The following is a 16,127-nucleotide window of genomic DNA, read 5'->3' as shown; positions in this document are numbered from 1 at the left end:
TCTTGCTTTTCACAAAACACTTACACTTCCCTGAAGAAGAAAGGAAAAGGAAGAACAGAAAGGATTTACCTTTATTTTAGTCACACTTTCTGCTCACAAATCCCAGGAAAAAAAATTTAAAGCACCTCACTGATTTAGATGCTTTTGAAAATGGGACTTATGTTCCTAAATCACCTAAGAGCTTAAGATCCATTAACATCCAATAGGACTTGGCTCTGATGTGACTTAGACACTTTTGACAATGGACTTAGCTCCTCCGAATTCATGTGGGCACATCCAAAAAACGTATCCCCAAAGAATATCAAAGTCCAGGAGTTTAAAAAATATGGATGATGTTCTAATGAATACTTAGCAAGTTTAGTATTTTAGTGCTAATGTGATACAACTCAGCGAAGAAGGTCTCAGAGCCTTTTAAATATCATTCTAATTCCTGATCCTCTTTTCCTTTACACTCCTCACTGAATTTTTCTAGCAGTTAAAATGCAGCCTTCTGGTCCCATAAAATGTATGTTTTGCCATTAAAGATTACCTGGAGCTTGACTATGTTTAATCTACTTGCCTTCACTCCTGCTGCTATGAAATGTTGTTTAATTTCTCTCTTCTTTTTCACCTCAGTGGCAAGCTAAATGCTAAGAAAAGAAACCTTCCCTTTTTGTATGTGTACATTGTGGAACCAGGCTTGATTTTTAATTGGAACATTGTTCTGAGCAGTGATAGCTGCTAAGGATGTGGATTGAATTTGTATCTTCATTTAAGACTGTCTGATTTGCTGATTGTTCCACTTCAGCGACATTAATTTCTCCACTTGCCTTCTTTGCCTAGGTTATTTGTTCAAACATTCATAGAATCAAAGTTCCCCTCCAGGGAAGTCATACAAGTGTGTAGGTTACCATGCCCAGAAAGGACTGTTTCAGAATGTTTCTAATAGCTAGCTCCCTCTTCCTCAAACTTATAAGAATATCTAGACAGTTTTATGACCCCCGTATTATCTAAACATCTACCAATAATTTATGGATTTATCCTCACATGACCCAAGTGAGGTATGTAAACTGAGACACAAAGCAATTAAGTGACTTGCCTCAGCTCAGACAGGAAGTCCATAGGAAAGAAGGAAATTGAGCTCAGATCTCCTGAGTCCCACTCTAGTACCTAACCACAAGATCATGCTTCCTCCCTCTCTGCTATGAACCTGCTCTATATGTCATATACCAAGGCAAGATTTTTAAAATCTTATTTAGGCAAAATACGCTGCAGTTAGCACAAAGTGGGAATGCTAAAAATTCTCTGGCTTTGAGTGTTCTGAACTATAGTTTAAAGGAAACATTGCTGTTTAGAAAGCTGTTTGCCCAAGCTGCTGACACTCAGCCTCCTGCAGCTAGGCTCTGACCTCAATGCAATTTAGTTTCCACTTCAAACTGTGCTTTTAAAGTATTACCATTAAGTTGGCCAACATTTTAATCTTTCTAGGAACTAAAAACAGATTTATCCTTTACTATCAGGTATAAATCTACACTAGTTTTCCAGGCAACCATTAAAATTATGTTTTACTGAACAAAGAAGTAACTATTCAAAATATCTTTGCATCTTATTTTATATGGGGCTTTTCCCCTCTTACGCATTTTCTTCTATGTTTCCCTCAATTGTTGAAAGACAGTTCAGTCCAATTAGATTTCTTATACTGAAGATTTGGAAGAAAACAAATGTTCCTAAGTAAAAACTGCCAACATTAATGTTAGTAATAAAGTTTTGAAATTTGGTACTTGCAGACTGCATGAGTTTAGTATATTTAGTAAGATGTCCTTGCGGGTGACGTGCTTTTGTAAGCATAAGAACAAAGTTGATTAAAAATGCTCATTTAAAAAAAAATCTGTAGCAGTCTGATGGTAAAACATATTTTTGTACATTTAATGAACATGGAACACCTACTGTACTTGTTTTTTGTGATGCAGCTTTTTTCCCCCACCAAAGAAAAAAATATAAGCAGGCAGGCTGACATATTAGAATTAGGCAGTAAAATGTAATATACAGCTGAGTCAAAATGAAATGTCGCATTATGACAATATGAGTCTAAACTGTGCAGCTGTGTTCTTTCACACAAGGACCAGGAATAGTTGTAAATTAAGCAGAGTTGATCCTATGAGGGTCCACACATCCCTAGGAACACACCATTCCAAAGGGTGGGAGAAAGGACAAGGAACGTCTTACCTCCAATCTTGCCTGCACTGTGCAGTGGAACTGGCTGGGCATATAGGGGGCAGAGGTTGCACCATTCCAGGGTATGAGTCCTTCTGAGCACTGGGTATCTCCAAGAGGCACTGTGCTTCTTGAAATAGAATCCATCCATCCCAGGGACATGCCTAACTGGCCCAATCTGACTTTCATTCTAACGCCCTGCTTTTAGTCACATAAAACATTACCTGTCAGGCTGAAGTTTCTCGGAATTACTATTTATTATTTGTGTTGCAGTGGTGCCCAAAGGCCTTCAGTCAGGATTGAGGTCTCACTGTGCTAGGTGCTGTACAAACATATAGGAAGACAGTCCCTACTCTGAAGAGCTTACAGCCTAGTTGTTGGAGTTTTTTGGAAAGTAGCAAAACAAAAACAAAAAAACCCAGCCATTCCTTAGTTATCTGATTGCAAAGGTAGAGAAAAGCATTTTTTGCCTGTTTAAAAAAAATCCAGATGCTTTGGCCCAGACCCTCAAAGGCATTCACATGCCTGTCTCCCTCTACCCACCTTTGTAGGCATCACTGACATTTTCAGATCCAGCTGCTGCCTATCACGGCAAGTGCCTAAGCTTCTGCCAGTCAGCATTTGCACAACCACCTAAGCTTTGATGCTGTCCTACTGCTAATGAGGCTGAACTCAAGCCTCAGACTCCCTGAAGTGAGATTCTCAAATCCAGGCAGCAGAACGCTTATCTCTCCAGCTAGGCTCAATCCCGTACCCATGTTCTGAACACCCTAACACCTGATACCCATCAGGATAGGTGCATCAATGGCTCTTTACCAAGATGGTCAGGGATGCAACCCTGCACTCTGTCTGTCCCTAGCCTCTGTTTGCCAGAAGCTGGGAGTGGATGACAGGGAATCACTCAATGATTGCCTGTTCTGTTCATTCCCTCTGAAGCATCAGGCATTGACCACAGTTGGAAGCCAGGATACGGACTAGATGGACCATTAGTCTGACCCAGTATGGCCATTCTTATGTACCCATCAGATCCTGTGGCAGGAGGACTGGGAGCAGGCGGAGGGGGCAGCACCACACCAGCACAAAATACAGCCTGGGGCACAGGGAAACATTAGGTGAACAGGAGAGAGGTACTGAGCATGAGCCTGTTTCAGCTGCTAGGACATAGGCTATCTGAGTGGCTGATTTGGCTTAGGTGCCTAACTCCACAAGAAGGTTCATGGCTGAGAATCCTGAGTGGGGTCAGGGTGGGAGGGAGGCAGTGTCTATCTCTTACTCATAATCCAGGCATACCAGGTCAGCTGCTTAGCACCTAAACCCCTCATCTCGCCCCTCAGCATTTCATTCCTGGCTATCTTAGGCCGCCCGCTGCTCAACTTGCTGACTTCCAAGGATCCTTTGCTTGGGCACCTAACTCTCCCCATGCATGGTATAGGGAACCTGAGCACCTAGCTTTGGGCTGAGGATTCCATTAGGCAGCTGGTGCCTAAGGGATAGGGACTGAAAGGCTGAAAGGCGCCACACCTCAGCACCTTTGCGAATCTGGACCTTTTTTCCTGCTTATAACTCAAATTCCAGCTGTTTCTACCTCCCCCTGTGCTCTGAGGATGAAATAAGCATGATAATATTCATGGTCAGCTGGCCTGCCTGGCCCAGCCCTCACTCTTCCCCCTCCTCCTGCTACCCTCAGAGCACCCAGTTAGTGCAAAGATTTTTAGGACCAGGGACACAAGCTCCTACTCAACCTGTTCCCATTGCCTGGGACCAGGCCTTCAAGTGAGACAACTATGCCCCACTCAGGGGCAGTACCATTTGATGAAGCACTCCCCATTTGCCAGCCATTGTTTGTATTCAGGAGTGAATACCTAAGAAAAGAGGTTGTGATAGCAATGATGCCTCTTACAACGTAGCGCCTAAAGAGTTTGCCTATGTCTGAAACCACCACTGAGAACAGTGGCAGCAGAACCCCAAGAATGGGACTTATTATTGATAGTATTATGATAGTGCCTAGGAGCGCTAAACGGGAACAGGGCCCTAGAGTGCTACGTACCAGGCAGACGTAACAATAGTCTTTACCTGAAAAGTTTAAACTAAAGACAAAGTGTTGCCAATTTTTAATTTTATGACTAGTCTCAAATATTTTGTGCTTCTATTTAAGCCCCAGCTCCTGGAGACATGTCATTATGTGAGATTTTAGCTTTCATTTAAAAAAACCCTACATTTTTAGCCCCTTTGGTTGCAGAGGGAAAAAAAACTGGAAAGTATGAATCCTGAAGGCTCATAAAACAGAAAGCAAATAAAAAGAATCTATAATGCACCATTTTAAAAAACTCATGATTTTTAAGACATGGTTTTTGAATGCTGGTGTCTGGCAATATTGCAAAGGTGACCAAAATATATATATATCAAAGGGAAGGGAAAGGCTGACAAAGTAGACATTCGTTTGCTTTCCAAAGCAGTGAAATGTAAAATAAAATAAAATATGTTTTAGAAAAGTGTATGAAAGAGAAGCAGGGTAATATCAAAGAAGCTTGTCATGCTGCACTTATGTGGGGAGTTCTTTTGGCTGTTCTAGCTGGTTCCTGCAACAGTTGGTCAGACCCCGTGGCCATCCCTCCATCTAGGAGCTAAGGGACATGTTGCCACCTCCAGGGAGCTGCACGGAGCCAGGTAGGGAGCCTGCCAGTCCCACGCCAACCAGACTTTTAATGGTCCAGTCAGCGGTGCTGACCAGAGCTGCCAGGGTCCCTTTTCGACCAAGCGTCCCGGTCAAAAAGTGGACACCTAGCAACTCTACCAAAAGAGAACCGGGAATACAGAGAGTCTAATGCACTCAGTCCTGGCCTGCCTTGAGCACCAGGGGCTGGGAAAGGCATGAACATATAGCTTATCAGTCAGCTGGTTTTGTTAAGTTTTATTGGAAGGAGGAATAGTGACTATGTTACAAGGGTTATTTCTACCTCCTTGCAAGAAGTATCATGAGATTATTAGTATCTGTCTGGAATTTCCGCAAAACATGAGCAGAAAGAACCTTAGTTTAACAGATTGTCCCAACGACAGCACCTTTAATAGTGCAAGACACAACCCTTGAACTGGAGTACAGTATAGACATTATAACCTAATGTCATAAGTTCACTTGTTCTGGAAATACTTGGGCTCATGTCCAGAGGCAAAAATTCTAAACATTAATCCATACAAACAGTTTTTCTTTTCGTTTTAGGAGACTAAACCAAAACTATTGAGTAGAGTTGTTTTGGAAATGTCCATTTCCCCACGGCTCAACCTACCCACCCCTTCCCCTCACACAAAAAGTTTAGGTGAAAGTGGGGGAATGGGAAGTATTCATCAAAATTTCAGAATTTTGTTAACTGGCTACAGTGTTCAGAGTTTTGATTTTTTAAGGGAAATTTCTGTGGGAAATGTCAATTTTCTTTTTGACAAATTAAATATTTTCCATTAAATTAAATTAAACTTGGACAGAAAAGTCCCTAGCAGCTATGTAGCTGGGTCTATTTTAATATATGTATCATTAGCATGAATGGGAGTTGTCCCCAGAAGTCATGTGAGCTCCATGATAAAAATAAACAAACATCCTTTGGATTGTATTTAATACGTTCAGAAGAAATTTTGTATGATGGGTTTTATTTTTGAAAAATTCTCCGAAATTTGAACCTCACAGTGATAGAAGTCTGGCGATGGAGTTTGTCATGTTCCCACAAGAATATGCTCACATTAAAGAGATTAACAACTGGCTAACTGCTGCTAGAACACTGTGTCCAGTTCTGGTGCCCACAGTTTAAGAAGGATGTTGAGAAGTTGAAGAGGGTTCAGGGAAGAGCCACAAGAATTATTAAAGGGTTAGAAAACCTGCCTTAGATTCAAAGAGCTCAATCACTATATCTATCTAGCTTAACAAAGAGAATGCTAAGGGTTGACTTAGTTATAGTCTATTATTACCTTCTTGGGGAACGAATATTTAATAACTGGCTCTCCAATCTAGCAGAGAAAGATATAACAATCCAATGGCTGAAAGGGAAATTCAGACTGGAAAACAGGTGTAAGTTTTTAACAGTGACAGTAACTAACCTTTGGAACAATTTACAAAGTGTCATGGTGGATTCTCCATCACTGACAAATTTTAAATCCTGATTGGATGTTTTTTAAAAGATCTCCTCTGGGAATTATTTTGGGAAAGTTCTATAACCTGTATTATACAGGAGGTAAGCTTAGATGATCACAATGGTTCCTTCTGGCCTTGGAATCTATGAATTTCAGTTACATAACTTTGACTTATTCCAATCAGACTACCCCAGTGGTTAGGGGACTTACCTGAGAGGTAGGAAATACCAGTAGGAACTGAACTAGGATCTTCCAGAGCCTGGGTGAATGCAATAACTGTTGGATTATAAAGGGAGTCATCCCCTTCTCCAGGGATTATGTGTGGAGTTAGGCAGCCTCTGACTATGCCTACTGATCAGGCCCTGCAGACACGAAAGGCAGAGGAACACCTCTATTCCCCTGGTTTGGGATCACGCTGAGGTTTAGGCATTTGGATGCCAAGAATGGGGCAGCAACATGCATGCATGAATGCCCTGATCCAAAAACTGAGGTGCCTACAGAGCTTTTACAGCAAAAGTTTAGGTGTCAAGTGAATTTAGATGTCTGCTGAAAGGGAAATTCAGACTGGAAAACAGGTGTAAGTTTTTAACAGTGACAGTAACTAACCTTTGGAACAATTTACAAAGGGTCATGGTGGATTCTCCATCACTGACAAATTTTAAATCCTGATTGGATGTTTTTTAAAAGATCTCCTCTGGGAATTATTTTGGGAAAGTTCTATAACCTGTATTATACAGGAGGTAAGATTAGATGATCACAATGGTTCCTTCTGGCCTTGGAATCTACGAATTTCAGTTAGATAGCTTTGACTTATTCCAATTTGTTTCTTACTTTTTGTGAGCTTTGTTGCATGTAAGTTGTGCCTTTGCCGGTGGGAAGATACACTTCAGTTCCCTGGCCCGCCACTTCTTCAGCATTCACAGGAAGACCTGAAACTGAGGCCTAGATCACAAAGGGATGTTTAGGTGCCTCGAAAAATCACTGAAACACTAATGGGATCCACAAAGCCTGAGTTAGACACCTAAGCTCCCTATACAATGCATGAGGAGAAATAGGCATCTAGGGCCAGATTTTTAAAAAATTATTTAGACACCTGGTAGGATTTTCAAAGGCATCTAGGCACCTAACACCCATTGAAATTAATGAGTTGTAGGCATCTAGGTGCTTCTGAAAATTCCACTAGGTGCCTAAATACCGTTAAAAATCTGGCCCTTAAAAACATCCACAAAAGCAAACATGCTAGGTAGGGTGCTGCCTGAGCTAACCGCTGCAGAAAGGAGGGTTCACAGAGTTCAGCTCCTAAATTCAGACTGCAGGGAGGTGCCTGTTTCAGCTTGTAATTCACAGCCAGGAACTTTCTCCTGGAGAGGAAAAGTTTAGGTGACTAAATTATTTCTTGTGAGAAGTTAGGTGCCAGCCTAACTCCACACAAAACAGCCACAGGGAGGAGGACCTGCCTTTAGCCCACAGGTTAGTGGACTTACCCAGAATGCATGAGATCTCGCTTCAGTTCTTCACTCTGCCTGAGGAGAAGAAATTTGAAGAGGGGTTTCCCAGTTCTCTAATCAGTGTCCTAACCAGTAGATTACAGACTGATTCTCACTCTCTGGCTCAATTGAAGAGGAACAGCTTCAACAAGAGACACTGAGAGATTCCTATATCAGACTACCCCAGAGGTTAGGGGACTTACCTGAGAGGTAGGAAATACCAGTAGGAACTGAACTAGGATCTTCCAGAGCCTGGGTGAGTGCAATAACCATTCGATTATAAAGGGAGTCATCCCCTTCTCCAGGGATTATGTGTGGAGTTAGGCAGCCTCTGACTATGCCTACTGATCAGGCCCTGCAGACACGAAAGGCAGAGGAACACCTCTATTCCCCTGGTTTGGGATCACGCTGAGGTTTAGGCATTTGGATGCCAAGAATGGGGCAGCAGCATGCATGCATGAATGCCCTGATCCAAAAACTGAGGTGCCTACAGAGCTTTTACAGCAAAAGTTTAGGTGTCAAGTGAATTTAGATGTCTGCAGGCTGAGGCAGCAGCTGAGTGTGGGGGTTGTGGATCACAGTGGTATATAAAACAGACTGAGACACCTAAATCCCTTTATGGAGCTGGGCCTAAGAGAACCCATAGGTAGCAGCTCAGAGAGTAACTTCTTTGATCTTGTTTAGAATTCATGCATTGTTTTTCTCCCTGCTTGTTAAATTGTGAATGTAGGTTTTAAAAGTATCTATTAAAGTAAGCTGCCCTGTGTACAGCTGTGGTATCCCAGTCTCCTCTCCTGTTGAGATGAGGTTTGCTGACCAGTTATGTCACATTGTGATCTAGTTCAGTTTGTGTTTTTAGAGTCACCAAACTGGCCTGCTTTCCTAGGTTAGGGCTTCTTTTCAAATACTATAGCAAACAATGGCTTTGTGACTTGGCAACTGAACAGTTCAAGGCAGTGAATGACTGTGCACCTCTGCAAAGCCATACTGATGAACACCAACTCTTGTACACAGAGATTAACATTAATCATAAAATTAATCTTATTTTTCAAAGGTTATGTGTGGATTGACTTTTTTTCTCAATTCCCTTGCATCTTAAAATTGAACTACAGTATATAAACAAGAAGGGCTCCAGATTTGTTATGATCTAGCTGCCAGGCTTTTTCCCTGTCATATTACAGTTACAGTATTTATTAAGGTTGGGATTGTGCCCATTGGCAGATGATTTTTCAGTATGAAAATTAGAATATCAACTAAGACTAATTAGAGAAAGGAATGACATAGGATAAAGGTCAGGGGGACTTAGAATATGCATACATAAAAGCAAATTTTAGCTCCAATTTGTGTTTAAAACTAAGCAAATTGTAAATTCCGTTTTTCTTTACAAGCCAAAAAGCTCTACATATATACATTTTTAGGTGACATTTCGGAGACAGGCAGGTCTGTTGTGCAGACTAAGGCCAGAGAAGATTAAATTAAGAACAAAATGCTTTCATATGAATTTTCCCTAATGTGAACCATACAAAAGCAAAGAAGTCACATGGAATCTTCTCTTTGTTTTACCATCCTGGATTTTTCAAGCTATATGATCTGATGGTCATATATACACAACCATCCTATAACACTGCATGAGTCCTCGTTGTTTGAACTGATCATTGTTGTTTTGATAGCAGCCAACAAATCTATACTGATAAACCCCAATTATACATCTCTTCCACGGGATACTCTCATCACCATCCTTTTTGGTGTAAATGGTATTCAATCAAATCTATGCAGGAAGTTCTTCAGAAAACTGAGGCTCCCAAATATGTAACTTGTGGAGTTGTCCATAAAAGCAGCAATAGCATCTAAGATGCCCTTTTTCATTAGCTGTTCTAAAATAGTGCTTTAAATGTTACTGTCTGTTTCAGATGCAGACACAGCTCCAGCGAAGTCACTTGTCTCCCTAAAGACTGAAAAGCCAGCAGAACCAACTGGGATAATACAGGAACAGAGTCAAAAGCCCAACAGTGGGAAAGATGATGATGCTAAGTAAGTAATTACTATAAAAGATCATTGATTTTTCTTCTTGACATCTGGTAATAACTTTGCACTGCTGTGTCCTTTATTTAGGCTTGGCAGAATTTAATTTTTAATTTTAATTTTGATAGATTGGATGTTTCTATAAGCATTTTTTATTTTTATCCATTTCAATTGTCACAATTGCACAAAAGTATGGTTTTAAAGCTTTTTTTCCCTATTTTTATTTATATTTCACAGTTGTGGGAAACTATGTGGGGGGTCAGTCATTTATTTAATGACAGTAGACATTTAGATATAAAAGAATTAAGGCTTTATAACATGGATTTGTATATTTTAAAATGTGATGTTGACAAAGTAAATAATCTTAAATCAAACTAAGCTTTCAAACAGCAATTTTGCTCTGTAAATTCCAAATATAAATGGAAATTTTTTGTTGGTTTGTGTGTGTAGAGTGAAATTGACGTTTACTGTTAAAATCTAATCATTCCAAGCCTATTATATTACAATTCTCTATTAGGCTCTCAGATACCATGGTAATGACATAATACAAGAACCTGAATATATTACTGTTATCTCATGTAATTCTATGACAACCATCAGCACGCCACCACAAATGAAATTTCTCAGTATCATGCACTTTTGATAACTGCACCTGCACTCAGTATGCTAATCTAGCTATTCCCACCCACTTCACCCTCAATTCAAGCACTGATAAAAGCAATTTTCTCCTTATAAATTAAAAACACATTTTATATATTTAACACAATTATAAATGCTGGAGGCAAAGTGGGGTTTGGTGTGGAGGTTGACAGCTCGTGACCCCACCCCCCATGTAATAACCTCATGACCCCTGGAAGGGTCCCGACCCCCAGTTTGAGAACCCCTGCTTTAGTACCTCTGCTTGAATTCTGATTCAGCAGCTAACAAAACCCCAGTGAATTACCCCATTTCAGTAACATAACTTGTCTGGAAATCCAAATGCACATCTCTTTTCCTCATTTATCATTTGTTTATGTCAGGTGCTTGAACCCTGTATAGAGATGTAAAGGTGGGTTTTTTTCCTGAATCATGTTCACAGATAGACATTGATTCCAGACAGCATATAAAGGGTTGGGATGTGCTTGTCTGAGAAGAGAGAAACAGGGGCAGGGATAGAGTTTTCCCCTCTAGGAACAACCAAGCTTTGGAGAAAGTTCAGGCTTCAACTTATGTTTTGTTGCCATTTTTAAGTTAAAAATAAATGCAAATCTTGGAAAAGGAGTATGCTTGAACTATAACCATTATGCATATGCTCTCAGAGCTGGGTGAAAATTTCTCCTGCTTACATTTACTCATCACACTTCATAACTATCCAGAATACAAAGAAACAGCCATTCCCTGACCTGCTATTTATAGAGAAGATTAACTATTTCCTGTTTTTCACCAAGAGAGCTCTTAGGACAATGACCAGGAATAAATGAGCAAAACGGTAATGCACACTCCTCTAGAAAAAATATATTTGACACAAATACTCCCAGTAGAATGACTGGAAATCTTATAAGTAGCTTGACAATTTAAATGTGAATCAGCAGGTCAACAATGAAAACCCAGCTAAAATGCCTTCATTGTGCCATTGCTTTGTATGTTATTATGGGCTTACTGCTCCATTTTGAGTTGTGTAACCATGGTTAACATAATTGCAATATGCTTGTGAAACAATAAAAGCATATGCTGCTTAATTAACAAGAGAGAAAAGTCAGCCTGTGAAGTAGATTTTTCTTAACTCCTGTATATATGCCCTGTTTTACCCGCTATATTTTGTTTTTCATAGAATATCTATTTATTATCCACTAAGAGTCAAAGCATAATAAGGGGATGATTGCTCTTCTGGAGGATTAGAAGTCATGAGTATGCATGTTGGAATGTCCTGAATGGACATATTATGAATCAGATGCTACATGTTGTGTTTGTAAAGGCTGATGCACACATGACCCCAGACAATCCACTATCACAAAAGCTGCACTGTTATGGTTATAACGTATCAATAAATGCCTGCATTAGAGATGGTTTAGCTTTTTTTAAAATTGTTAGAGCGCTGACAGTGTATTCAACACTATATGAAAATTGGGGAGGGGGACACAGAAGATTTTTTTCCCCTAGTAGCTTGCAGTCTAAGGGCTCAGTCCTGCAAACACACACAGGAGCGACATAAATCATGGGCATAATCCCACTGAAGCCAGCAGAACTACTCACAAGTGTAAGTATTTACAGGATTGGGTCATGAGTGTATACATCTTCCAATTCATCTATATTAAATTAGCTTTTAACTCATGATGCAGCACTTCCTGTCTTTTTTGTGAATCTCTTCTGAAAGAACAAATCAATTTATTATCCTGTTGGATGAGTCACTTAGCTCCTAGCAGTGACAGTATTCACCCCTGGATATTTCCATGGATGCTGATTGTCTATTAGCAAGAGAAATGACCCATTTTGGGGCTATGCATGTCAGCACTCTGATTTTGAAATATAAAAAAATAAATTGTGATGGACATTAATAAAGAGTAGGCAGACATAGCTTCCTTAGTAGGCAGACATAGCTTCCTTAGTAACATCTAAGCATTATACCTGAGAAGGAGAGAGACACTTGAATGACTGTGTAGCTGAATGATGACTCAGTGACTGAAACTTTTAATGTCTGTTTCCTAATGATTCAGATAAGGATTCAGAACCAGTCTGGCTTGTCTATTAATACAGTGTTTCTCACCCCACCTATAACAAAACAATGGGTTGTTTCTAGGAATAACTTTTTGCTGAGATATGGCAATCTCTTTTTAGGGGCTAAGTATATGCAGTCTCTTCACAGCAGGGACAGGGAGAACAGTCTAGCATTCCGAATCTTATCAGCAGTCTAATAGAAGACAGTTAAGTCTTGGAATAACAAGACAATTGCAGCTGTAATAATATTTAAAGATTACTGTATATAGACACACTGAGAAGTTTTAAAATGGAATATACACTACGTACGTAATAAAACCAAATTGCCAAATATTACATACACACACAGCAAAGTTTGCATCTAATCTTTGCTCCTTTTCATATTTTCTATGTAAAAATGTTGCATTTTGGTTTTAGCAATTTTAAACTTGAATTTAGAACTTGTCTTTTTCAATGTGTGACAAGGACCTTAAAATGATTTATAAAAACCACAACCACCGCAGAAAACTTATAACTGGCCGAGCAAAACAAGGTCTAACACTCAGTGATATTTTTGTTTGTAATGCATTAACTTTGGAATGCTGCATCTGATCTATGCCAAGATTTTAGTGACTGATCTAGGGACCAATGGGCACAACACTGCTGATACTGGTGTAAATTGGAACACCAGAAAATCCGAGATACAGAAAACCAGGGCATGAGGAAGGACTGTCTGGGCCTCCATGAGAGGGTGGGGCTTGGTGCCACTCACTCCTTCCACATCCTTCTAACATTTAAAATGGTGACACACCAAGGAGCATGAGGAGAGAGCACTAAAACATCAATGGGCCCCCTGTGGTGCTGGAACTGGGGCAGCTGCCACACTCTCTGGCTTGAAGTTGTAATAACAAACATCAAATAGATGGTTTCCATCATCAGCACGCCCGCTATTAAAATTGTTCCAGCACCCCTATGGGCCCCACATACCTGGCCCAGCTTTCCCTCATGAAGCCATCGATGGGCCCCACAGCCCCCCACACACTGAGCCAGGCCGAAGGAGAAGCCCTTTTCCACCTGTCCAGGTTTTTCAGGACTTTTTTTAAGTTGGTGTCCCAGGAAATCACTAAGTCTTCCCAAGGTATTAAAAGTCCTGGGTTTGGTATCTCCCATTTCCTTGCCCTCAGCCTGCCTTTCCCTCGGGATTTCCCCTCTGTACAAGGGGCCACTCTTGGTTTGGTCCCAAAAGTTTGTGCCCTGGGGGCCAGAGGAAGCACAGCCTGCCTCAGAGTAGAGCATGTGGGGTGCTGCCTGCAGGGGATCATACCATGGGAAGCCCCTTGTATGGAAGGGAAACCTGGAGGGAGAAGCAGGCAGAGGGCATGGGAATGGATTTACCAAAACCAGGACTTTTAGTGTCCTGGGGAGACTTAGTAATTTCCTGAGAGCCCAACTTAGAAAAAATAGATGATTCTGAGAAAATCTAGACAGGGGGGCAACCCTTCAGGCTTCTAGAGGGGGAAAGTGGGGACCTGGGGGGAAGGGCTTCCCCGAGTTGGGGGCAAGAGTGTGGGTAGAGACTAGAGTTGGCAGTAGAGAAAAAGCAGGAGCCTGGGGGTGGTGGGGAAGAAAAAGCTGGGATCTAAGAGGGAAACTGGGATGGGTGGGCATGGAAGCAGGGACCTGGAGTGGAGGTGAGGAGGAGAAAGCAGGGCCTCAGGAGGGAAGAAGGAAGACCCAGAAAGAGGGAAGGACATACAGGGACCTGGGGGCAGGGGGAATGAGGGAGCAAAGAGATGTGCCATGGGCAGGAGAAAATGCAGGATCCTGGTATGGGAGGAGGGAGGCACGCAGGTCTGAGAAAGGGGGTAGAGCCCTGCACGAATCCAAAGTTGCATCCACATCCAATCCGCAGACATCCAGAGATATAAAGCAAGTATCCCCAGATTTGTAAGGCTCTAAAAATGGGGTAAAACAAATCTACTGGCATGGAGGAAATTGGGGAATGGAAGGCCACATATGCCTCTGGCACAGTGGAGAGAACTGTAAGGGAGCAGGTCACAGAGGACACACAGAGCCGCTGGCCTGAGGGAGTGGGTTGGGAGAGTTGATGCAGGGAGTCCCTGAAATGGAGGGGTATGAGCAGAATGCAAGGAGACCCTAGATAAAGTCTTAGTGTATTTCCTTTCTCAACTTTCTTGCATAATAAGTTGTTATAGGTTTATTGTTTGTGTAATAGGAGCCCTTAGAAACTCCAGTCAAGGGTCATTGGCATAAGTGCTACACACACAAATAAGATAGTCCCTGCCCCAGAGAGCTCACAATCTACATGCTGGACTGTACATGACAGGTGAATGAAAGAGACACGTGTAAACAAAACTTTAGAAGCTCTCTTTAGTAGCTTCCTACTATTGTTCATTTATGTCTAGAGAGGGACATGAGCTCATCAGGTAGCTCATCCCCTGAATCTAGACTCTTCAGATAAAATGAAATGCAATTTTAAACACACCTTCCATGATTCAGGTTTTTCAAAAATCAAAATCTGTCTAGTAACATTTTATAAAAACCTTGGGCTCAAATCCTGCAAGCTATTCCATGCTGGCAGATCCCTTAGCTCATGTGCAGCCCCATTGACACCAGTGGGACACCATGCAGGTGGAGGATCTGACCATGCAGAGCAGCTTGCAGGACAGGGGCCTTGATTTTTCTAATGCAAGATGTGACATAACCAGAACCTTGATGGTTTAGATAGTTTGGAACCAGTTTCCATGTTATTACTGGCTTGCCAAACCAAAACCCAACAGAACTGGTTTTACAAATGCAAGTCTCACCACTCCTTAGCCCAACTCCAGTTAGTTTCACAACTTTTTGATCAAAGCGACTGATGTCTTTACGTATGTTGGCAATAGTGGATTTTGTCTATAATGAATTATTGTAATAGGTTATGGAGGCTGTCTAAAAGAGAAAACATGGTTTGTTCACAGAAACCCTACTATGCAGAAATCAATGGAAAAGAAGTACATGAGCATGTCATGACAGTTTAATGGGCTTTTTTAAAATCTGTTACACTGAATAAGTGTGTGTGGCTTTGGTTATTTAAATCTGATTAAGGATGTGATTACAGCTGGGAGAGGAGGGGAAAAGGGAAAAAAAATCAGGAAAATATTTATGCAAAAACTCGCACAAAATTTGACACTTATTTTTCATGTTCTCACCCTCTCAAGAATCTGTCTGAGAAGTTTCAGGGACTGAAAATTATTCACATTGAAACACTCCAAAGCATTAAAAGTTGCTTTTGATACAGCTGTTAGAATGAATTTTGAAAAAAGATTGAATATCAAGAGCCCTTAAAAACTACATAATCTAGAGGATTTGGCAGAGAACCAAAGCCAGAAAGCCCTGAGATGTAGTCCTAGCAATTTCTCCAAGGACTATATTTAACATTTAAATTCAGACAGCACTTTACTAATGTCTCATTATACATATGGGGAAACTGAGGCACAAAGTTACATGACTTGTCCAGAGTTATGCAGAAAAATTTTAACTCAAATACTACTTAATCAAGTAATCTGCTAGAACATCCCCTCCCCCCCATAACAAACTGTCAGTGAGATAGTTTTAATAATCAGTACATGTCAG

The 16,127-nt window shown here is 41.0% G+C and overlaps 1 protein-coding gene across 1 annotated transcript in view; it reads left to right on the top strand.

The window, feature by feature from the left end:
- CNGB3 (cyclic nucleotide gated channel subunit beta 3) overlaps positions 1–16,127 on the top strand; it is a 110,423-nt gene that overhangs the window by 10,795 nt on the left and 83,501 nt on the right. Inside the window, exon 3 of the mRNA XM_050940872.1 lies at positions 9,707–9,827. Coding sequence (XP_050796829.1) covers positions 9,707–9,827 — 121 coding nt within the window. The remainder of the gene's footprint in view (positions 1–9,706; positions 9,828–16,127) is intronic.

The sequence above is a fragment of the Gopherus flavomarginatus genome, chromosome 2 (genome assembly GCF_025201925.1).
Source record: "Gopherus flavomarginatus isolate rGopFla2 chromosome 2, rGopFla2.mat.asm, whole genome shotgun sequence".
NCBI lineage: Eukaryota > Metazoa > Chordata > Testudines > Testudinidae > Gopherus > Gopherus flavomarginatus.
This window is presented reverse-complemented; position numbering and strand designations above follow the sequence as displayed.